The sequence below is a fragment of the Vulpes vulpes genome, chromosome 8 (assembly GCF_048418805.1).
Source record: "Vulpes vulpes isolate BD-2025 chromosome 8, VulVul3, whole genome shotgun sequence".
NCBI lineage: Eukaryota > Metazoa > Chordata > Mammalia > Carnivora > Canidae > Vulpes > Vulpes vulpes.
In genome coordinates, this window is record NC_132787.1 from 86,087,829 (window position 1) to 86,112,915 (window position 25,087).

At 36.3% G+C, this 25,087-nt stretch overlaps 1 protein-coding gene across 30 annotated transcripts in view; it reads right to left on the reverse strand.

Moving 5' to 3' along the window:
• BIRC6 (baculoviral IAP repeat containing 6) overlaps window positions 1-25,087 on the reverse strand; it is a 228,936-nt gene that overhangs the window by 188,256 nt on the left and 15,593 nt on the right. For all 30 annotated transcript variants that reach the window (XR_012003181.1, XR_012003179.1, XM_072767366.1 and 27 more), the window contains exons 2-6: window positions 18,305-18,486; window positions 15,709-15,846; window positions 8,288-8,481; window positions 5,628-5,739; window positions 3,652-3,734 (exon numbers count right to left, since the gene is read on the reverse strand). Coding sequence is in view for 28 of the 30 variants with exons in the window: in XM_072767366.1 (XP_072623467.1) it covers window positions 3,652-3,734; window positions 5,628-5,739; window positions 8,288-8,481; window positions 15,709-15,846; window positions 18,305-18,486 (709 nt within the window). In the remaining 2 variants the exon portion in view is untranslated. The remainder of the gene's footprint in view (window positions 1-3,651; window positions 3,735-5,627; window positions 5,740-8,287; window positions 8,482-15,708; window positions 15,847-18,304; window positions 18,487-25,087) is intronic.

The following is a 25,087-nucleotide window of genomic DNA, read 5'->3' on the forward strand; positions in this document are numbered from 1 at the left end:
ACTCTAACATATTCAACCACTCACTTTAGTAGTTTTTATTCCCTTTAGCAGACCACACATAAAATCAGTCTCTGATGAAACAGAAGTACTGTAGTAGGACTTACACTATATTCACATACTGATAAAATTGTGTAAAGCCCTGATATTCCCTCACACTGATTCCTACAACTATAAATAGCTACTTGGTTTCAGTTTAAAATTCTCCATAAAGATACAACGTATCTGTAAAGATATTGTATCTGTAAAGATACAATGTATTATATACCTGAAATTTGAGAAGAGGACATATCTTAAATTACACCTTAACACATGTACACACACTAATTAATAACTGTGTAGAAGTGGATGGAAATATTAATTGGCTTCATTTTGGTGGTCTTTTCAGTGTGTATATATACAAAAATATGAAGTGCATACCTTAAATATTTATAATTTTTACATGTCAAAGATACCTCAATAGTTTTTTTCAATACAGCTTTTAAAAATTAATCCTATATAACTATATGCATATCGATATTTATGAAAGGCACAATTGTAAATAACATCTAGGAAAACTCAATATGTCATTCATACCACAAAAAATTTTAGTATAGATCTGGAAGCAAAAGATCTATAAAGTATGTATAAAATGACCTATATTATGAACAAAGAAATACATCTTATACATTCACTACAGGACCAGACAAAAACTTCTAAACAAAATTTCTTTTCAAAGAAATGCAGAAAGATAATATTCATAGACTGTACATTATTTCTTTCATATAAACACTTATTGAGCAAAAAGAAATGTTAAATTTTACTTAGAAAATTCTAATATGTTTAATAAAAATAAAACACTAGGACTTCTCATCAAGATCAAAACTAGTATAATGACTTTAAGAATCTTCTCAGGGCAGCCCCGGTGGCGCAGCGGTTTAGCGCCACCTGCAGCCCGGGGTTTGATCCTGGGGACCCTGGATCGAGTCCCACGTCAGGCTCCCTGCACGGAGCCTGCTTCTCCCTCTGCCTGTGCCTCTGCGTCTCTCTCTTTCTGTGTCTCTATGAATAAATAAAAACTTTAAAAAAAAAAAAAAAAGAATCTCAAATACTGAAAGCAGGATCAACACTTAAAAATTATCTCTCCAACTCTGTGTCATTTTTTCTTTCTGGTTATTCTCTTTTTTTACTCTCATTAACTGTAATTATAAGGCATTATCTGAAGTCAGGATGCTGCTACAAAAAAAAAAAAAAAAAAAGAATCCTTTATTGTGTATTGCCACGGCAAAAAAAGGGAAACTATGCTTATAAAATATGCCATTCCTGGGGGCACTTGGGTGGCTCAGTGGTTGAGCTTCTGCCTTTGGCTCAGGTTGTGATCCTGGGGTCCTCGAATAGAGTTCTGCATCAGAATCCTTGCAGGAAGACTGCTTCTCCCTCTGCCTATGTCTTTGCCTCTCTTTGTGTTGTCATGAATAAATAAATAATCTTTAAAAAAACGCCATTCCTTAGGGTGTACGTCTTTCTTTTTACAAGCACCTACAACTTACCCTATACCCATATAAACCCTGGACAATCTGCAATATGCAGATGTGTTACATAATTGCTTTTAAATGGCATCCCAAGCACATATTTTGACTGGTTTCTCTCCCAACTAAATTCTAGGCTATTTTCCTCTTTCCATCCTTCTTTCTTCCCTGAGTTTTAACTTTTTAATTAAAATGTTATTTACATAAGTGACACACAACTATATAAAATAAAGCTAAATACCACTCAATTATGATATCCAATCCCAGTAATCTCTTTTCCCACCTCCAAATACCTTTTATGAATTTAAATCATATACTTCTAAGATATTTTTCTAAGTTTATATATATATATGTACGTAAGAAAATACAAATTTTTTCATTTTAAATAAAAGTACTACTATATGAGTCATTCTACAAGAGATTTCTTAATAACATTACCAAATGTTACTGATAGTGAATAATAGACAGCAAACTACTGACTCCTTTTAATTGTTGGATAATAGATTATATGAGCATACCACATTTTATTTGACTATTCCATCCTGACAAACATTTAAGATGATTCCAGTTTTTCATTGCAGTTACCGTCCATTTTATGCCTCTTAGCATACAAGAGGAATTCATTCCCTCAGGTAAATAAATAGTAGTGGAATTGCCAGATAATAGTATGTGTTCATTTTATTTTTTAAAAAACTTCAATACCCCTCCAAAGTAGCTCTATCGACTCCCATCATCAAAATAGGAGAGTTCCATTGTCCACTTCCAAGTCTTCCTTCTTTTCCCCCTTACAGATTCAGAAGGTACCTAGGCTCAGCTCCCCAGCTCTCTTCAATTCAGTTTCCTCCTATCCACTTAGAACACTGTTCTCAAGCCCTCAGAGATGCTACCAATTGCTTAATTAAATCTGAAGAATCCTGAATCCTAGGGCAAGAAGAGAATTCTTGATTCCCTGACCATGTCAAGAAAAGATAGGTTCTGCACAGCCCAAGTTGAATATTTGAATCAATTTCCCACACACATAAAAAAACTTCTGAAAAAAGTTACATTCTGTAATATCATGGTATACTTTTTCAGGGATGGGTTAAATAACTGTTTGAGCATCAGTCTGAGAAACTAAAAGATACACATTAAAATGATTTCTATATATATAAATAGTTTCTAGGGGAAAAGAGTGAGTTCCAAACAGAACCTTCACCTAAACTGGAAATTGCACATGTTCAACTCTCAGTTGACAGAGGGACACATGTTCAATTTTTCATACAGTAAACCCCACTGTAAGTGGGATCCACGTGCATACTCAACCGGCTTCAGCTAGTTCACCCCATTCACGATCAGCTGATTAACATTCAGAGACCTGAAACTAATTTTACTGCAAAATAAATGATGGATATATCTTAAAAGCAAACCCTGGTTCCATCACTGACTAGCCACATGACCTTTGGCAAATTTTTTCTTTATTTACAATAGGATAGTAATTCCTATCTCACTGAGTGACTATAAGGATTAAACTGGGAATATTCTCCATTCCCTCTTATTAAATGAAGATAATAATACCTATTTCATAGGGCTAATGTGAGAATTTAACGAGTTAAAAATAAATAAAATGCTTAGGATGCTACATGATAAATAGCATTAAACAAAAATTCACTATTATTATTACTGTTTTTATTAATAAGGTCTCAGTTATTTGTAAAAATTACGTTTCAATACATGATCTCTAATGTTTATCCAAATTCTGAACTTTCACCCATTAGAATTCAAAATTACCACACACTCCTTAAAATTACTTCAGAGTTAAAAATGTAAATCGTAAGGCTCTGCTCTGTGGATTCCCTACTGACAGGCAATAGACCAAGATTAAACTGCTGAAGTTAATCATGTAATCAAACTTACTCATCATAGCCTTCTGGTTTCAGGACCTAATTCTATTCTTTGGCATTTCTCCTATGTAGATTTTAGGAGGTCAAAGACCTTAGTTCCTGTATGCCAAGTGATGCGACAACATAGTGCTATCTCAATCTCTTAGCACAAAGACAAAACTACAGATGGTAAAAAGGCAAGAATATTATTATATCTAGATGAGAATTTAGAAACCTACTTATAGGATTAACTTAGGCTATTACCTCCAAAAAAAATCAAAACTTACCAAGGTTCATCAGTAGGTTCCCAACAAACGAGACATACACTACAAGTAAAGCACATGGCTCTATCATCTCCAGATGAGGCAGGCTGCAATGAAAATTCATAAAGACAGAAAAGGTTAATGTTAAAGAAATCTTTAACTCTTAACAAAAAGTATTCTAAAAAAAATTCATAGGACTGCCCGGGTGGCTCAGCGGTTTAGCGCCACCTTCAGCCCAGGGCCTGATCCTGGAGACCGGAGACCGAGTCCCAAGTCAGGCTCCCTGTGCGGAGCCTGCTTCTCCTTCTGCCTATGTCTCTGCCTCTCTCATGAATAAATAAGTAACATCTTTTAAAAACAAAACAAAACTGAATCTCATATAACCAAACGAGAAAGTCAAGTAAAAAGGAAAAGCAAACTAGTGAACCTAATTCATGTAATCTTAAAACACATGTGACAAAATGTCATATAATATATAAAATAACATACCAAATCTGAACCAAAATATAGCTCTGAAACATTAATATTTTTGAGGACTTAGCACCAACTATGCTATAGATGTAAATTCACTATATATTTTTTAAAATCAAGAATAATCAGCCCCTCATGCGGGCAGAAGATTCCAGAAAATCTGATTTTATCTCTTTGCAAAGACGGAATACAATGAACAATAATTCAACAGAAAAGATACTGAGGCGTCACTTCACAGAGACTGTTGTAGCAAATATCAAATAGCAATGAAGATAAATTAGTAGGAAAATGGTCCATATTCAAACTTTAAAGTCAGGAAAATAAAAATTACTAATAATTCTAGTATTAGCCAGCCTCCAAACAAACCTAATTAAAACTGGACATCTGACAAACTATGAATAAAATAGTCAAATATTATGAGTTTCTGAATTAATTTTAGTTAAGATATTCCAAACACTTTAAGATTAACTAAGGAATAATCACTCTGTGGATTCTTTACAATAGTTACTTCAATATATTTCAGTTTAGAAGGATTGAAAGTTAAATAAGCATGCTTTATATAAATTGATATGTAAATATTAAATTTCCTAGATTCTTTACTGGTAAGCCATTCTACATTACCCAAGTGAAGCCTCCTTTAATTAGTATATTATACCCATCTGAAATCATTTTTAGCTCAATGAAACTCTCTATAATGTCTCTCTCTCATCTTTTGGTCACACAAATCCCTATACTCTAACGCTCTCTTTTCTTACATAAATCTGTTTTCCTTGAGTAATCATTCCTCTTTCTGTGCAATTTCTTTTTTTTTTCTTTTAAGATTTATTTATTTATTCATGAGACACAGACAGAGACAGAGGCAGAGACAGAGACATAGGCAGACGGAGAAGCAGGCTCTTCGCAGGGAGCCAGATGTGGGACTCGATCCTGGATCTTGGGATCATGCCCTGAGTCAAAGGCCTACGGTGAACCACTGAGCCACCCAGGCATCCCTCTGTGCAATTTCTTAATCAGATCTTCAAAGTGTATATATTCAGGTTGCCCTGTACCACCTGCAATGTTGCTTCTATAGTTATACAGAAGTATGTGGGTAAATTGTATCCCAACCAAAATTAGAGTTTCAGGAGTAACTGCAATGTGTTACTTTTGTTGCATTACCCTCAGAATTTACTACTCTGTTATGAAGTAGAAATCAAGAAGTAGAAATTAACACACATCCAAAACTAACACTTTTCAAAGGCAAATGTAAAGAATACTGCCTTGTTTCTGAAAGAAAATAGTTATGAAGCACTAACTCAGTGGTTAGTTACTTATAACAATTTTTTTTCCTTTTTGGACATAATACATGCTATAGGAAATACCCAGTCAGTATTCAAAAATATAAGAATAAAACAAAACTCACATAAATGCATACACACAAGCACATAGCAAGGCTGCATAAGTTTTTGATAAAGTATTAAAATGTTGATGATTTTACTTAAGACTATAAAAGCACACTGAAAAAAAAATGTTTTTTGAGTTTTTTCTACCTGATGATAAAATCCAGCTTGAGCCATGGGATCTGGTTGTGCCCATCTATAGCCTACATGAGGCCATGAGGTAAATGTCTCCCGTCTGTTAGCTTCACTATACATCAACGATCTAAAAGTAAACATACTTTATGTAATCAAAGTTAGGCATCAAATTATAGTGACACTCTTACTTAACAGTCAAGAAAAATTTTACTGGATTATCAACAAAAATTGGGAATGGTCTAATGACTGAGTTCAAATATGTATTTTAAACTAAGAAGGATCACTTTTAGGAATTTCTCTTACACACTGTAGAGAAAAAGAAACCTGATTGATGGCTCAAACTGATAATTCCAGGGGTAGATTAAATTAATGAATGTTGCATAATTACCAAGCAAAGAACAGAAAATCTGTAGACATAAAGACAGAGAGTCATATGCTTTCATCATGTGCCAAGTTTTGCATAAATGGATAAAACCACAATCAAAGGAACGGTGGTTTTATCTAAACCATGATGAGAAAGTATTTTCCAGTTTAATTTTTTTTTTTAAGTAGAACGCAATCTTCTTTCTGTTCTTTCTCCAGAGAAATCCTTTTCTAAAAAAGGTGTACTTTCCAGGGAATTATCAAAAAGGGAAATCTTCATATGTTTTCATATTAAAATACATTAGCGCTGAGTAAACCTACAGAGTATTTCTTTAAATGAGTTGCTTTTTAAAAAAAAAAATTTATTTACTTTTTTAAGTGAGCTCTATGATCAAGGTGAGGCTTGAATTCACAACCATAAGATCAAGAGTCGCATGTTCTACCAACCCAGCCAGCTAGGTTCTCGACCTAGAGTAGTTTTTTAAAGAATGATACCAAATTTAGAAAAAGTCCAAATGGCTTCAAGAAAGAAAGGACCAGTAAACAAAGGTTACTCTTCCTAACACAAAAGTGCAAATTATCAATAATAGGAAGCGGGGGACGGGGGCAGCAGGGGGAGAAAGTGGTAAAGGTCATCACAGTGAGACCAAAAAAAAAATACTTTTCTCTAAATTCTTCCCTTAATTAGCACATAATTTCCTATAATACTGCTAGCGAGCTTAGTTTAATTCATAGTTGTGTTCTGGTTTGAAAAGAACAAAATATTTGGGTAAGAAAAGCCTTATCTGTTTACAGGCTATAGACATCTTCAGGATCTGTGTGAAACAGACAATTGTCCACTTACTTAAATTACTAAACAAAAGAGCAATAGCATCTAACAGACCCTAACTCAAACCTCTAACAAACCTGAGTTCATAAATGTCCTAATGAGGTTCCCAAATTCACTTTTAATGAAACAAATACCAAAGTCTATACCAAAATTAGTATTTTGAGATATTTAAACACCTCCAGAAACACAATATCCTATCCAGTAAATGTATTTCCTAAAATAAGACACTTACAACAGATTGCAGAGATTTCTTTAGAAACCCAGCTACTATTTGCAAAGAAAATAGCTCTGAAGGGCTGTTTTATAATCTCAAGATAGGCATAGCTCTAGGAAAAGAAATACTTATTTCAGGTACATTTTTCCCCCTCTCCAGACATACACTAGGGAATATTTTAATGACAGTCATACCACATATCATGTGATTGCTGTTCAGATTAAAAATTATAGTCTCTACATTTTACCCAAAAGACAGACAATGCAATATAACTACAGAATATCAAAAACCCTTCCCAAATATTAACACAACCAAAAGCAGCTATTTATATAATTATAGAAGTCACTCAACAACAAATAGGCAACTGATTAAGCAAAAGTCTCAGTTTACCCAGCACTAAGCTAATAAATATTGCAAACTAATAGATGAGCCATACTTAATAGAAGTTTATTTATTCAGTAGGGGCTTTGCTAACATCAGTATGTACTATTTATAAATGTAATTCAGAAAAAAAGCACAGAAGTTATAATTCACATCCACTGAAAATATGAAATGCTACATGGGAAGGCAAATGTGAACTGAATCAAAACTGCTAAATTTAATATTTCCTCATAAGCATTTCTAAACTTCAATACTTTTAGTAAGGATCTGGTAAATGTTATTTCAAATGGCAAATCATTTCAGTTTTTAAATAAACGTATTATTTGGCTTTTTAATCAGTTTTACACGAAGCAGGACCTCAATGAATCTCTACTGAAGAAAATAATGGTTGAGGTATGATTTCTGTGATACGCTGTTTAAATCCAGGGTGGGCAGCATAAAAATTCAAAATTGCCCTAAATGATTTTTTAACTCTTTTCCTTTTGTAAGTGGGAAATAATATATGGCTCTTATAAATAGGTTCTGGCACGGCTTTTCAATTTATGAAAATTCATCTCAAAGATCACAAAATTTCATCAAGGCAAAATAATTCTTATCTATTGAATAATTACATTTTTAAGCAGACTCAAATATTTACTGAGTACAGAGCTAGAATTTTCAAAATAGTTTTATGACCCCTTTAAATCCCTTCCAAGCACCAAGAGAAATTGTTTAACAGGAATTCAAGTACTAATTCACTTCAGTATTTTGATATGAGAATCTGGATGGTTTTCAAAAACATTTTGAAATACATTTTTAATCATAATTAAATTTTTGTTACTCTTGGTTAATCCAAAAACCTAATCAATTCCATTTCATTGTCACATCTCCTTATAAGAAAGGTTATACCTGTCCACAGAACGGCCTGGCCCCACTCCAAGTTCTGGACGAGCACTAGGTAAGAGGTAAGACAATCTGTCCATCACTGAGGATGCCACAGGTAAGGCAGCAACATTTTGATTTATTTTCTTGAGTTCATTCACAATGGCACTGGCAATGGACTTCAACACGTGATGAGGAAGATGAAATGTAACCGTGGCCCACTGAAATAAATTGGGAGTGTAAGCAAAGGAAAATGTCAACAGTTTAAACCAAAACTATAACTTATACATCATAAAATAAAAAGCTATTTATCAGGCTTGAGTCCATTTACTCCATTAATTTACCATGTAAGGCAGGAACTTACAATTATATGAAAAATGAAACCGCAATTAGAAAAAGTTTACAACCTGATGGTAGACATCTTCTCACAGATGCATCAACAATTTAGGATAACGAAAATCACCTGTTATTTTTCATATTCCTCCAGCACACTTACAATAGAAAGCACAAACTAGGCACTCCAATCTCTCCACTCAACATAATTTGCTTGTACAATGTAGTGATACTGTACATACTCATAGGCATATGAAGATTTACTTCAGTTTAGCAGTCTTATGTATTTGCTGTTGTTGCTATATACAAAGTAACTAGAAGTACAGATCTTGTAGTCACACAGACTTGGATTTCAAGACCATCTTCACCACCAACAATGTGACCCTACTCAAATTAACTTCAGTCTCCCACTTTTGTAATATGAGGAAAAACAATACACCTACTGACATAATATTCTTAAGAAAATTCAAGTGAGAATTGGTACAATGTTTCATACAGTAAGCATTCAACAAATATGAACTACAATTATTTAGCATTAAAATTATTTTTAAAGTTAGAAAGCAAATATGCTAAGTATTATTCTACCAGAGAAATAAGTTTATAAAATAATTTCATTTTTGTATACTGTCCCTGCTCACCTATGGTTTTCTAATCTGTCTAGCACATTCTAAGCAGCCTACTAAATTATTATCTATCCACCTAACTAGAAAAACTTTTGGACAGAAACATACCTTGAATTGCTAAAGAGAAAGAAAAAGAAAAATGAAATCCTCTTTGTTTCTAGAAATAACCCTTTCATAGATCCAAAGACTCTTACCTGAATCCACCTGAGAAAGGGTAGTACTACAATAAATGCCCCATTATACACTGTAAACCATACTCCAAGCCATCCCCAAAGGCACCTGCAGACATTCACTACGGTCATTGTCCACTGGGAAATAGGAAATATTGTGATCTTTCAGGCTTTACAAAGCAGTAGCATTGAAACTGATGTAAAAAAAATCACTGTGGTCCACTAGTTAAAGTGCAGACTTAGGATGGTCAAGTGATTAATAATAGAGTTTTGGGCCAAAGTTGTATCAGTGAGCTTTGTGGATCCCTGTACCTATCTTGTAGTTATTTGTCAAGTTCCAAAAAGCATAATTGAAAGAGATATAAAACAGGCAACTACAAAAATTTCCTCATTGCTTCTCTGGTCCTCTTTAGGAATTATTAAAGGAAGAAAGGTCAAGTAGAAGCCCTCAGAACTTCCATTCTCTACAAACCTACTAAACCAGAGCAATACCACACTTCTGAGGAAATTTCTGAGATTAATGTCATGCTAAGAGACCTGAAAGATAGAGGAATTCAAACTACCTCAACTTAATTTAATTGGCCTGTCTGGTCTATGCAAAATGTGAATGGATCCAAAAGAAAAACTGGATTATAACCTATTAGGTGACTTCAAGTGCAGCTGCTATTTCAAATGAGGTTTCTTTACTAAAGCAAATCAACAAATCCCTTGGTTTCTGGTAGGCAGTTACAGTTCTGTGAAATACTTTTTTCTCGATGCTAATTTTTAACAACCATCCAAAAGTAGACTGCTTTTATCTGGCTGTAACAATCAATCTTCAGTCCTACCCTGGGATTATTGCTCATGCTCTTTACCATATCATATCTATTCTGGAGACAGCTTGATCAACTTAATATCCTGTAGATCACCATACTGCTCTACAACATCATGCTGACTGGTCCAGATGAGGAGGAAGGAGCAAGGTACTTATATACCTTAGTAAAACATATGCAAGCCAGAGAGGATCAATAATGCCCAGAAAAACTAAGAGTCCCACAATCTCTATGAAGTTTCTGGAAGTCTTTTGGTCTGAGCATGTCAGGATATTTCTTCCAATAAGAAATATCCTGCAAGACAAGTTGCTATAACTTATAAAAGCAAACAATGAAAAAGAGAAGCACAATGCTTGGTGGGCCTAGTTGGATTCTGGACCCAATATCTAGCATATCTGAGTATGCTATTCTAACTCCATTATCAAAGAATCCAGGCACAGAACAGGAAGCTCTGCAGTAGGACCTGGCTCAACCACAAGACATTCTGCCACTTTTACCAGTGAGCATAGGCAATGACACCAGAAGTGTATGCAGTAGGTAAAGATGCTGAAAGGCCTGTCTGGCAAGCTGAACTGGGACAATCACTAGCACAATACTAGGGTAAAACCATGCCCTCCCCTGTAAATAACTGTTGAGAAAGTTTCTGGCTTCTCCTTCCCCGACAGAAATTAGTACCAATCCATGAGATAAATGTCTGTGTGATCAGAGTCGCCTGGGTGTCTTGGTCAGTTAAGCATCCGATTTGGTTTCAGCTCAGGTCACGATCTCACGGTCATGAGACAGAGCCCCATGTTAGGCTGGGTGCTCAGTAGGGAAGTCTGCTTCTCTCTCTCTCCTGCTCTCTTTCTTTCTCTCTCTAAAACAAATAAATCTTTTTTAAAAAACATGTGTGCAGGGGATGCCTGGGTGGCTCAGCGGTTTAGCGCCTGCCTTTGGTCCAGAGCATGATCCTGGAGACGCGGGATTGAGTCCCACATCGGGCTCCCTGCATGGAGCCTGCTTCTCCCTCTGCCTGTGTCTCTGTCTCTCTCTCTCTCTCTCTGTGTGTGTCTCTCATGAATAAATAAATTAAATCTTTACAAAATAAAAAATAAAAAAAAAAAAACACCTGTGCAATCAGAGCTGTCAGAAACGAGATGTTATATGACATACCAAACCGTAATCCTGGGAACAAAAGACAAGTCTCTTTCACTGAGTGGTTTACAAGAGATAAACCTTGAGAAAGTCCAAAAGGTCAGTTTTGGACAAGTTGAATAAGCATGTAACTCAGACTTCTGTAATACCTACTATCGTAATAATTCCTCTTTCTCATTCTGCATTGACGGCTTCACAGAGAACTCCTTACGAGGTAATTGTAGAAGAAAATCCATGGCTCTGATTTACAAATGGTTCTGCACATTTGGCTGGTACCACCCTAGAGTGATGGCTTCAACCATTACAATCCCTATCAGGACAGTGGTGAAGGTAAATCTCAGTGGGCAGAACTTTAACCAGTATATGAGGCTGTTCTCTTTGTCTGGGTTGAGAATTGCCCATAAGTGAAGATCTTCACTGATAAACAGACAGTATCTAATATTTTGGCCAGATGGTCAGGCATTTGGAAAGATTAGGATTGCAGTTAAGGGTAAAGTTCTAAGGACAGACCTCACAAAATAAACAAGGTATGTGAAAATATTTATGAGATACACAAATGCTCATCAAAAACCATCTACTTCCAAGGAAATGGACAAATTATACAGATTGTATGAGTGTCACTTACCCTCTCCATAGCTACTCCAATGCTTTGCTCAATGGACCTGTATGCAAAGTGCCATGGAAACAGAGATGGAGGTATGTACAGGTCCAATAACACAAACTTCCTGTCACCAAGACTAATCAGGCTACAGCTGTTACTGATTGCCTAATCTATCAATAGCAGATAATAAAGCTGAGCCACTAATATGACACAGTTTTCCAGGGGGAACAGACGGCTATCTAATTACAAGTTGATTATACTGGGTTCTTTCAGCCATGGACTGGGCATCAACTTACATTCACTATAATAAATATGTGTTCTACGTATGCGTTTACCTGTCTGTCTACAACACTTCTGCGATACTATTAAACCACTGCCTGTGGACTAAGAGAATGGCTTATGCACTATGATGGTATTCCACACAACTTTGCTTCTAACCAAGAAAGCACTTCACAGCAAAAAACAAAACTAAACAAAACAAGAAAAACACAGCAATGGAATTCTGTCCATGAAGCTGATTGGTCTTACCGGTTATCATCCAACGAGCCTGACAAAAAAAGTGTAGTGCCCTACTGAAGTCTCATTTTCAGTACTAACTGGAAGAGAGGTTCTACCTTACAGAATGATGAATATGCTTAGACTCAACACAAATCAAACACTTAACGGTTTCTCCCAAAAGTGTCGCTATTATATTTAATACTCCATTCAAAGATTTTTTTTTTCCAAGCTTTAAGCTCTAGCAGTCCTACATCCCAAGGGAGAGTGTTCTATCAGGAGTACAATGGTTCCATTGAATTATGTGTTGAAACTGCTACCCAGCAATATTGGGCTCCTCTTGTCACTGAATCATCAGGCAAAGAAAGCAGTTATTCTACTGCTTGGTATGATTAAAACTGACAAACAAGGGGAAAATGGATTGATGCTAACTGATAGGGGCAAGGAGAACTTAATAAGAAATGAAGGGAGTGCCTGGGTGCCTCAGTCAGTTAAGTATGTGCCTTTGGCTCAGGTTATGATCTCAGTGTCCTCAGATAGAGTCCCATGTTGAGCTTCCACTCAGCGAGGAGTCTGCTTCTCCCTCTTCCTCCGCCCCTCCCCCTGCTTGTGCACACACACTCTTTCTCTCAAATAAAAGCTTTAAAAAAAAAAAAATAGAAACCAAGGGATTCTCTACGGTGCCTCTAAGTCCTCCCATGTCCAATAGTAACAGTGAATGGGTGATTACAAAAATTAAAACAGCATCACTGAGGATTTAGATCCTGCAAAAGTGAAGACTTGGGCGGGTCACCCCACCATGCAGACATCTGACAGCTGAGGTGCTGAGGACAGATATGAAATTGGAAGTAGAGGGAAGTTATAAATTATCAAGTATATCCTTTTGACCATTATAGAACTGAGGGATATAGTAGCTATGAATATTTTCTTCTCTTCTTATTACACATGATGGAGGATGTAGATTTAGATCCAGACACACAGATGCAGACAGACATACAGATTTATTTTATGCAAGATTTTTGGATGTAGTTAATCTTTAAGTAGCACAGTTCTATTATCTAAACAATGAAACCTAAAAATAACTAAATTTTAGTAATTAGTATTAGCTATGGATAGATAAAATACCTATTAGAACTATTCATCTTTCATTTGGGGGGATGGAGAGAGGGAATCTTCATTTGTAAAACATGAAAACATAGTATTTTTGTTGTATAAAAAGTTCAAATATGCACAGAAAGTATGTATGGAGATGATGAGTAGCCAAAGGGTACGCTGCGCCAATTAAAAAACTATTCTCTCTCAGCTCCAAACTGATCCTTTGTTTCTCTTCCCTATCATGTTATGGCTGGGACTCTGCAAACTGTACTACTTCTTTGCCAGCCAGTTTCCTGGCTGTCAGGTTCCAACAAAAGGAACACAGGATGAAAATTGGAAAGCATGATGAGGGCAGAAAAGACTTCTCCCAGCTATTACTGATCACTGCTGTCAATGCTGATTCAGCACAGGACCTGGTGGTAGCAGCTGATTCTTCTAGTCTTCCATGTTTTATTTACTTAGCATTCCCAGAACCAGTCTCATACAGCTCCTCAGAGGTATTAACAGCAGCCACGCAGCATCTCTCTTCAGAGATCCATGTCTCAGCTCAAGCTCCGAGCCCCAAGCTCCAGCTAGACAGTAGCTCCCCGAGAAGCCTGAGGAGCTCCCTGAGAAGCCCAGACCCACAGAGCCTACTAAGTTTGTTGGTGCTGACAACCCTAAGCTCTTGCTCTGCAGACCTAGGTGACTGCTGCTTCCTAGGCTTAATATCTCTGTGCTTCCTCAGGGCTCCCTTTCCACTTCTTCAGTTCTCAAACGTATGTTAAAATCAATTCCTTACAATAAATTCTCTTTGTTGGAAAGCATAGTATGGTTTCTGTTTTACTAAATAAAATGTCCCATCAAGAGAATAGTTAATATCATGGTAAATCTATGTTTAAAAATTCAATATTAGGAAGGATACAGCTGATCTGAGGATTAATATGAAAGACACTCAAGATACATTCTTAAGAGATAAAGCTAGGAATGTGCTGTAAGTCTGAATGTGTGTGTCCCACACTCCAAATTCATCTGTAGAAATCCTAACCCTCAAAGGTGACGGGTACTAGTAGGCAGAGCTTCTGGGAAGTACTTAAGTCATGAGAATAGAGCTCTCTGAATGGAATGAATGCCTTTATAAAAGAGGCTACAGAAAGATCCCCTGACTTTCCCATCATGTCAGGACAGAGTGAGAAGGAGCCAAGTATGAACTAGGAAGAAGGACTTCACCAGAAAACAACCATTCTGGCACCTTGATATTGGACTTCCCTGCCTTAGAACTATGAACAATAAACTTCTGTTGTATATAAGCTACCCAGTCAGTGGTATTCTGCTATAGCAGTCCAAACAGATGACACTACATCACATTTTAGTATAGTTACAACCTGTACTTAAGAAAAAAGAGAGCAGGCAGCCCAGGTGGTTCAGTGGTTTAGTGCCACCTTCAGCCCGGGGCGTGATCCTGGAGACCTGGAATCGAGTCCCATGTCGGGCTCCCTGCGTGGAGCCTGCTTCTCCCTCTGCCTGTGTCTCTGCCTCTGCGTGTGTGTGTGTGTGTGTGTGTGTGTGTGTGTGTGTGTCTCATGAATGAATGGTCTTAAAAAAAGAGAGAATAGTCTTAAAAAAAAAAGACTTTTTTTTTTCTAAAAAAAAAGTCTTAGAAAAAAGCTATAAAATCAAAAATTATTTTTAGGAAGATGGTTTACCTTCTACCTTACACCCTTTGGTATAAAAATTCCATATGTTTTATTACATTTAGAAAAGAAAGAAAAAATCAATAAAAAATATCCAAGGATTTAATTCAAAGCACCATCTCACAGATACATCCTAGTCATGCCCACCAAAACATTATTTCAACAAAAGCCCAAATGGTCCCATTTCCAACGATATGTTCCATTTCTCATGAAGTTCATCACCTGACAAGGAAGTTCTTTCAACAGCCTCTCGACCAATACAGAGCCACCAAGTACAGAAGCTTTAGGAACAAAGGAAGCAAATAGTTCCCACAAACTGAAGATAGATTTCAGTAAAAATAGTTTCAACTTTTAGGTGACTTATAAACACATTTTGTTCTCTAAAAGAGAAAAATCTAGAAGTACAATATTTCCCAGGGCAGGTCAAGAATGGGGAAAGGAGAAAGGTGAAAGTATGGAGGTGTTCTTTCTATTAAAATCCAAACAAGGTAATTTTTTTTTAAACTTCTTACCTTAGCAACTTTGTGGTTGGCTGCAGTCTCATGAGATGTATTTTTTAAACCATCTTTGAGCTGTGTGATGAACAAATCATAACCCTCCGTACTAGAAATATCTACCTTTTCTAAACATGCTGATAAGAGCTGTTGTGCCTAAATAAAAAAGATGATCACAGAAAATTAAACACAACAAAAACTCTTACATTCAGATCCTTATTCAAATACTTTAAATTGTAATGGCTCTGACAGGTATTATAACTAAAGTTTACTTTTACTTTTTTAATCAAACTTAGTCATATATAATTAATCATATATTGATTTGAAAGGGCTGTTACAAAATTAAATGAGATAAAGCAACATATTCAGTGTAGTACCACCGAGTTAAGTTTTAATACATGGAAGCTATTATAAACCAAAGCAAGATAGAAAAAACAGAACAAGCTAATACCTGGAACAAAAACAAAAGGCAAAACTTTGAAGAGATAAATGTGAAATCCTTCAATGAGTTTTAAAAACTCAAATTACGCAAAACCATAAGAGGGAATATTCACTAAGTCAGCAGGTAATATAAAAGAGCCCTCTGTATTATTACCCAGATATTCAGAAAGAACTACCTTAACAGAAATGCGTGGTTATTAACATTTGGAAAAGAATACATCCACACTGATCCAACCAAACCTAGGACCTCATACTTCAATCAAGACAATGACAAACTATGTGGTACAGTAAAGGATGTTTGGGACGGTGGAAGGTCCACAAATAATGTTATGTGAACAAAAAGAATTGTAATTATTTACGTAAACAGAAAATCAACAACAGATGTTAATGGCCAACAAGGTAGAGAAGGTAGTAGAAGCCAGGTAAAAACCTAAAATTATCAACTGATTTGAGAGTCTATTTCATCATAAATATTCCAATATTTTATTGTAATTCTGTAGTTTTTAAAACTTGAATAGTTTGAACCATCTTTCATTGTAGAATATATATATATACACATATATACATACAAATATATATACATATATACATACAAATATATATACATATATACATATGTATGTATGTGTGTATATATATATATATCCTTTATTAAGATATCAGCCTGATTGGGATGCCTGGGTGGCTCAGTGGCTGGGCGCCTGCCTTCGGCTCAGGTCGTCATCCCCGGATCTGGGATCAAGTCCCGCATTGAGCTCCTGTGAGGAGCGTGCTTCTTCCTCTGTCTATGTCTCTGCCTCTTTCTCTGTGTGTCTCTCATGAGTAAATAAATCTTTTTAAAAAAAAAATATATCAGCCTGATTAAATTATCAGCTAGTATATATTCCTCATATTAGGAGGAAAAAATGTTCACTACAACTAAAACTAATTCCCTATCCAAAAATTTTAGACATGACCCCAGATCCAAATATTCTGAAGACAAAAAGAGGGCTACTCTCTCTTTTCAGAACTCAAACTTCCAGCAACATACTTTGAACAATAACATATAACAGACAACTCTGATAAGACACTAAATGTGAAATCTAAATGGATCTATGTCAGTATCATTTTTTCTTATATAGCCTTCCAAAAAAGAAAATAAAAACATTTATACTGCACTTTATATTTACACACTGACAATCTTCATGTCCTAAAAATGAGAAATATGCTATACTGATTTTATCAACTAACCATACCACCAAATCCAAAACAATTCATAATTAACAATTTGGTACAAAGACAAAAGAATATCTCACTTTATTAGAGAGAACAGCATTATAATCTTTTATATTTTATTTAGGATGATTTAAAATTCAGTAACTTTGAAAAACGTATTTTCAAATTACACTATATGAACATCAACGCACACTTAAAGATTTTAAATTAGAGTGGAACTATAATTAAGTAAAGAAAATGTAACACTATAGAAACATATATATAACTAAAATTTTAAACTGGGATTGTTAAAAGACATGATACATACCAAAGATTACTGGCCTCCACTGATTTTCATTCCTCCCTTCCATCTAATATTTTTTAAAAAAAGAACTACCCCTTTTCCAATCTTCTCAGCTTGACGTAACTATGTGACTAAATTCTAGCCAATGGGATGAACACGAAAAGAGTGTATATGAAAGTTTGTGAGACAGCAAGAAGGACTGAAGGGAGAGAAGGAAAGTGGAAAGGAAGGAGAGGCAGGAGAGAATATAAGAGAAAAACAAAACAAGAGAGAGAGGGAGGGGTCATACCAGTGTGCTCCCCTGGATTTTTGCCTCCCCTTTCACTATAACTGGGAAATACTAATGACACTTGGAACAGCTGTCATGGATTTATGAGATGGAAGCTAAGTGTTGAAATAAGCAGAGTTACCCCTACACTTAGCCCTGTACTATTACTGAAAAAACTATATTGTTGAAGCCATTATATTTTGGTATCTCTGTTACAGTTCAACCTATACGGTTCACACTTTAAAACCACTTCAATAAGCATCAATACAGAGGAATTAAATGTGATCAATAAGTCAATTCTCAATTCTCCATTTATATAGGGGTACATATAAAATGTCCTGAAAGGACAACCTAAAAGGTCTGAGATTATATTAAGTAAAAAAGTACATTGATTTATTTCAACTTACCTCTGTAACAGGTAATTCAAGCTGAACCACATCATCCTGCTTTGAAACTGGCGTTTGCAGAGCAGTGTCTAACAACAAGATTCCATTAAGGTCCTTCCTACACCCTACTGCATAATCATCCACAAATATAACTTTATCCACCGCAGATATATACTGACATTTCACCTGTCCACCTGGTTTAGCTGTTAAAAGAACAAAAATTCAACACTTAAGATTTAAAGACAAATAGTCCATTAAAAATAAATGTTTTCATGGACGCTAAATACAGTATTTAATCCTGCAATGGAAAAAGTTGCTCCAAAGAACATTATTAGAACTGATAAACTTGTAATATGTACTATAGATCAAAGTATTATTGTCAAACTGTCAGAACTTAACAACTATAGAGCTGCTTGAAAAGAGAATATAGGGGCGCCCAGATGGCTTAGTCAGTAGAGTGGCCAACTCTTGGTTTCAGCTCAGGTCATGATCGTGGGGTCCTGGGATCGAGCCTTTCATCACGCTCTGTGCTTCAGGATTCTCTCTTCCTCTGCACCTCCCCTGCTCTCTTTTTCTCTCTCAAATGAATAAATAAACCTTTTTCAAAAAAAGGAAGAGAATATAATTGTTCTCAGAAATAAATAGGGGCATGTGGCTGGCTCAGGTGGAAGATCATGGGATGCTTGATATTGGGGTCTTGAGTTTGAGCCCCACGTTAGGTGTAGAGATTACTTAAGTACATAAAACTTAAAAAAAAAAAGAAACAAATAGTAAAGGGGTATGATATATATAACCTACACTCAATAGAGCAAAAGTAATATGTGTGTATATATATGTGGGAATGATAAGCAAATGTGGTAAAGTATTTAAAATTAAAACTAGTACAACTGGGTAAAAGGTATAGGGAAGTTCTTTGTTCTATACTATTTCAAAATTAAAGTGTTCAGAAAAAAAATTTTAAATAATTCAGTACTTGTCATTTTCTGCAAAATACAATAAAGTCACTATGGCCAATTTCTAGGTAATTACCACACAAGTTTTGAGGGCTTTTATGTCTGAGATAAAATTATGGAAAATGTTTATAACCTAGGAGAACTAGTAAAGCCCCTAGTTGAATCCCCACTGAGAAAACAGTCAACTGTCACTGAAGATCAATGTTCCCTGAAGTTTCTGCTCAGTCAGTATCAGAATAGTATTTTAATGGAGAAAGTCAGTGAATATACAAACCATAAAATTTCTCAGAATAAGTTAAAGTGGAATTTCAGAAGTCTTATAAAAAACAGTAACAGACAAGAAGCTAATTCAAAATATCAACAATTTAAAGAGTCTAGATATGTATGCCAATTAAAAGACCAATTGTCAGAATGAATTGAAAAACACATATACAATCCAATTTTATGATATCTTCAAGAAACTTTTACCCTTCTAAAGACAAAAGTAAGGAGCACCTGGCTGGCTCAGTAGGTAGTGTGTGACTCTTGATTTCCTGACTGTAAGTTCAAACACGATACTGGGTGTAGAGATTATTTAAAAACAAACAAAATACGGGATGTATGGGTAGGCTCAGCATCTAACTCTTGATTTTAGCTGGGGTCATGATCTCAGGGTCATGGGACTGAGCCCAAAAGACAGGCTCCATGCTCAGCACGGAGTCTCCTTGAGAGTCTTTCTTCCCTCTCCTGTCCCTCCTCTTGCTTGTACACACACTCTAAATAAATAAATAAAATCTTTTAAAAAAATATTTAAAAATAAGGGCACCTAAGTGGCTCAGTCAGTTAAGTGTCCAACTCTTGGTTTCATCTCAAGGTCCTGATCTCAGGGTTGTACATTCAAGCCCCACACATTGGGTGTGGAGCCTACTTAAAAAAAAAAAGAGAGAGAGAGAGATTAGGGGCCCCTGAGTCACTCAGTCAGTTGAGCATCTGACTCTTGGTTTCAGCTAGGGTCATGATCTCAGGGTCATGGGATCAAACCCTGAGACAGGCTCTATGCTCAGCAAGTAGTCTGCTTCAGATTCTCTCTCCATCTGCATCTTCCAGAACTCATGCGTGCACGCTCTCTCAAATAAATAAAATCTTTTAAAAATTAAAATTAAAAAAATTGAAAATAAATAAAAGCATAAAGAGGATGGAAAAAAGATATTTCAGGCAAATGTTAATCAAAGAACAGATGAAGTGGCTATATTTATATTAGACAAAGATCAGAGCAAAGAAAATCACCATGGATAAATGAGGTCATTACATGATAAAAGGGCCAGTTCACAAAGAAGAAAAAACAATCCTAAATATGTATACAACTAAAAAATAACTTCAAAACACATACAGCTGGGTGCCTGGGCCTCCAACTCTTAATTTCAGTTCAGATCATGATCTCATGTTCCTGAGATCAAGCCCCAAGTGGTGAAGGCTGCCTGCTTAATTAAGATTCTCTTTCTTTCTCTCCCTGTGCCACTCCCTCATCTTAACACACACACACACACACACACACACACACACACCAAAAATTACAGAACTGAGAAGAAATAAGCATCCAAATTACAGCTGGAGACTTCAACATTCCTCTCTCAGTAACTAATAGAACTAGCAGATAAAAAACCAGCAATTATAGAGAAACTGAACACCACCATCAAGGAATATGATTTTTAGAATATTCCACCACCAACAGAATACAAATCCTTTTCAAATGTACAGAGAACATTCATCAAAATAGATCATATCCTGCGTCATAAAACAGACCTTAAAATTAGAAGTATGTTCTCTGACCATGATGTAAAAATCAGTTACAGAAATGTAACAGGAAATACTGGAAGATAAACAAGATACTCCTAAATAATCCATAGGTCAATAAACAAGTTGCAGATAATTCAGAAAGTATTTTTAATTGGAGTGAATTTTATCAAACATTTAAGAAAGAAGTAACATCAATTCTACATAATTCTCCAAGAAACAGAAAAGGGAATACCTCCAAACTCATTTTATGAGACCAGCATTAACCTGAGGCCAAATTTAGAAAAAAGTAGCACATAGGGATCCCTGGGTGGCACAGCGGTTTGGCGCCTGCCTTTGGCCCAGGGCACCATCTTGGAGACCCAGGATCGAATCCCACGTCGGGCTCCCTGCATGGAGTCTGCTTCTCCCTCTGCCTGTGTCTCTGTCTGTCTCTCTCTCTCTCTGTGACTATCATAAATAAATAAAATCTTAAAAAAAAAAAAAAAAAGGTAGCACATAAAAACTACATACCATCATCCCTCATGCATATCGATGCAAAATCCTCCACAAAATAAAAGGAATTTAGCAAATATAAAAAGAATGATACAGCAGGACCAAGTAAAGTTATCCCAAGACTATAAAACTGGTTCAATATTCAAGAATTAATCAATATAAGCTACCATATTAACAGCTTAGAGTAGAAAAACTGCATAAAATTAATAGATGGAAGAAGACTGTCTCCTGAGGAAGACAGAGGAAGAAGAAGACTGTCTCCTGAGTAGGGAGCCTGATGCAGGGCTTGATCCCAGGACCCGGGGACCATGACCTGAGCCAAACGAGTCTGCTTCTCCATCTCCGTCTGCCCCCTCTTCCCACCTCGTGCTCGCTCTTGCGCTCTCTCTCTCTCAATAAATAAAATCTTTTAAAAAAAGGTTATAGTAAAATCAAAACACAAAAATCAATCAATTGTACTTCTATATACTAGAAATCTGAATCTGAAATCTGTAAAAACAAGTTTACAATAGCTCTAAAAACAAAATACTTACATATCTAAGAAAAGGTATAGAGTATGTATGCTGAAAAGTATGAAAGGCTGGTGAAAGAAACCAAAGACCTAATGAAACCATGGTCAGGGATTGGAAGAGTCACTGTAGGAAAGATGTCAATAATCCCCAAATTACTCTACAGATTTAGTGCAATTTCAATCAAAATCCCAGCAGGAGGGGTATCTGGGTGGCTCAGTTGGTTAAGTATTGATCTCGGCTCAGCTACCGATCTCGGGGTTGTGAGTTCAAACCCTGCATTAGGCTCCACACTGGATGCGGAGTCTACTTTTTAAAAAAAGAAAGGAAGGAAGAAAAGAACAAAAGAGAGAAAGAGAAAATCCCAGCAGGATTTTTTAGATATAAAGTAATTCTAAAATTTATTTGAAAAGACAAAAGAATTGGAATATCCAAAACAATTCTGATAAAGTTGGACAAATTACATTATGTGATTTTTAAGACCTACTATAAAACTTATAGTACCACTAGGAAGTGTGGTAGTGGCAAATGGATAAACATACCGATCTGTGGAGCAAAAGAGAATCCAGAGACAGGCCCCAATAAACATGGCCATTTGATTTTTTGAATTATTTTTAATTATGGTAGATTAACATAACATAAAATTCAGCATTTTAACCATTTTTAAAGTGCACAGTTCAATGCCATTAAGTACATTTACACGTTTGTGCAACCACCACCACTATCCATCCATAGAATGATAAAACTTGCATAACTTAAATACTATAACCATTAGGCACTAACTCCTCCTTCCCACTTCCATAATGCCCAGCATCCAGCAAAGCAGACTCTACTTTCTGTTTCTATGAAACTGACTGTTTCTAAATACCACAGATAAGTGGAGTCATAGTATTTGTCATATGGTTTCACTTATATGGGGAATATAAGAAATAGTGAAAGGGATTAAAAGGGAAAGGAGGGGAACTGACTGGGAAAAATTAGGGAGAAAAACCCTGAGAGACTCCTAACTGAGAAACAAAGGGTTGCGGAAGAGGAGGTGGGTGGTGGGATGGGGTAACTGGGTGACAGGCACAGAGGAGGGCACTTGATGGGATGAGCACTGGGTGTTATACTATATGTTGGCAGAGTGAATTCAAATCTAAAAAATAAATAAATAATATAAAATATTATAAAAGAAAGAAGACATGGGAAAATATCCATAATACCCTATTAACTAAGTATAAGGAGGAAAACAGTTCATAAAATATCACTGTAATCTATATTCTTTTTTTTTTTTTTAAGATTTTATTTATTCATGAGAGACAGAGAGAGAGAGGCAGAGACACAGGCAGAGGGAGGAGCAGGCTCCATGGAGGGAGCCCAACATGGGACTCAGTCCAGGTGGGACTCGATCCAAGGTCTCCAGGATCATGCCCCGGCCAAAGGCGGCACTAAATCGCTGAGCCACCAGGGCTGCCCTGTAATCCATATTCTATAAAAATATTTTTTTCTTTTTTTTATATATTCTATAAAAATATATTTAACAATGGGGCGCCCAGGTGGCTCAGTAGGTTAAGTATCTGCCTTCAGCTCCAGTCACAAACTCAGGGATCTGGGATCAAGCCCTGTGTTGGGACTCCCTGCTCAACAAGGAGCCTGCTTCTTCCTCTTCCTCTGTCTCTCTCTCCCCCATTAGTGCACGAGCACAGTCTCTCTCAAATAAATGCTCGTGCTCTTTCTCTCTCAAATAAATAAGATCTTTTAAAAAATCTTCTTAAAGAAAATAAATTAAACAATAGAAAAAAGGGAAAATAAATTGTCACACACCAAAATGCTAACAATGACTACTTAAGTAACCAAATCATAGGTGACTATTCTTTTCCTTGGTCTATCTGATGTCCTATTATAAGGCAAATCAAAAATTTTTTTAAGATTTTATTTATTTATCCATGAGAGACACAGAGAGAGAGGCAGAGACACAGACAGAGGGAGAAGCAGGCTCCCCACAGGGAAGCTGATGCAGGACTCCATCCCAAGATCACAATCTGAGCCAAAGGCAGATGTCTGCTCAACCACTGATAAATCACTTTCTAAACGGAGATTTTCAAAGGTAAGAAGCTGTGTTTGTTAAAATCAACTAATTCTAATAACCACTTCAGGAAATAGTCAATTCTTTATCAAGTCACCATTCATGTGCAATCCTACAAAAGTTGCAAAAACATTATCAGAATTACATTATCTCTGCAAACTGAAAGGACACACTATAAAATTCCATTTCCACAGAGATAACATTAGAGTTCAATTCTTAAAATACTTTCCTAAAACACAGTATATACAAACATCATTCAAAGTCAATAAAGAGAGGACGCCTGGGTGGCTCAGCAGTTGAGCGCCAGACTTTGGCCCAGGGTGTGACCCTGAAGTCCCAGGATGGAGTCCGGTATCAGGCTCCCTGCATGGAGCCTGCTTCTCTCTTCCTGTATCTGCCTCTCTCTCTCTCTCTCTCTCTCTCTCTCATGAATAAATAAATAAATTCTTAAAAAAAAAAAAAAAGTCAAAAGAGGGTGCAAAATCAGTGTTCTTACAAAGTTTTTATTTTTTTTTAATTTTTATTTATTTATGATAGTCACAGAGAGAGAGAGAGGCAGAGACACAGGCAGAGGGAGAAGCAGGCTCCATGCACCGGGAGCCCGATGTGGGATTCGATCCCGGGTCTCCAGGATCACGCCCCGGGCCAAAGGCAGGCGCCAAACCGTTGCGCCACACAGGGATCCCTTACAAAGTTTTTAAAATACAATTAAAGTAACCAAAATAAAATCACTTAACAAGGGATCCCTGCATGGCGCAGCGGTTTAGCGCCTGCCTTTGGCCCAGGGTGCGATCCTGGAGACCCGGGATCAAGTCCCACGTCGGGCTCCCGGTGCATGGAGCCTGCTTCTCCCTCTGCCTGTGTCTCTGCCTCTCTCTCTCTCTCTCTCTGTGTGTGTGTGTGTGACTATCATAAATAAATAAAAATTTAAAAAAAAAAAAGATTTAAAAATCACTTAACAAAAGTTGTGGGACACCTAGGTGGTTTTAGTGATCGCATCTGCCTT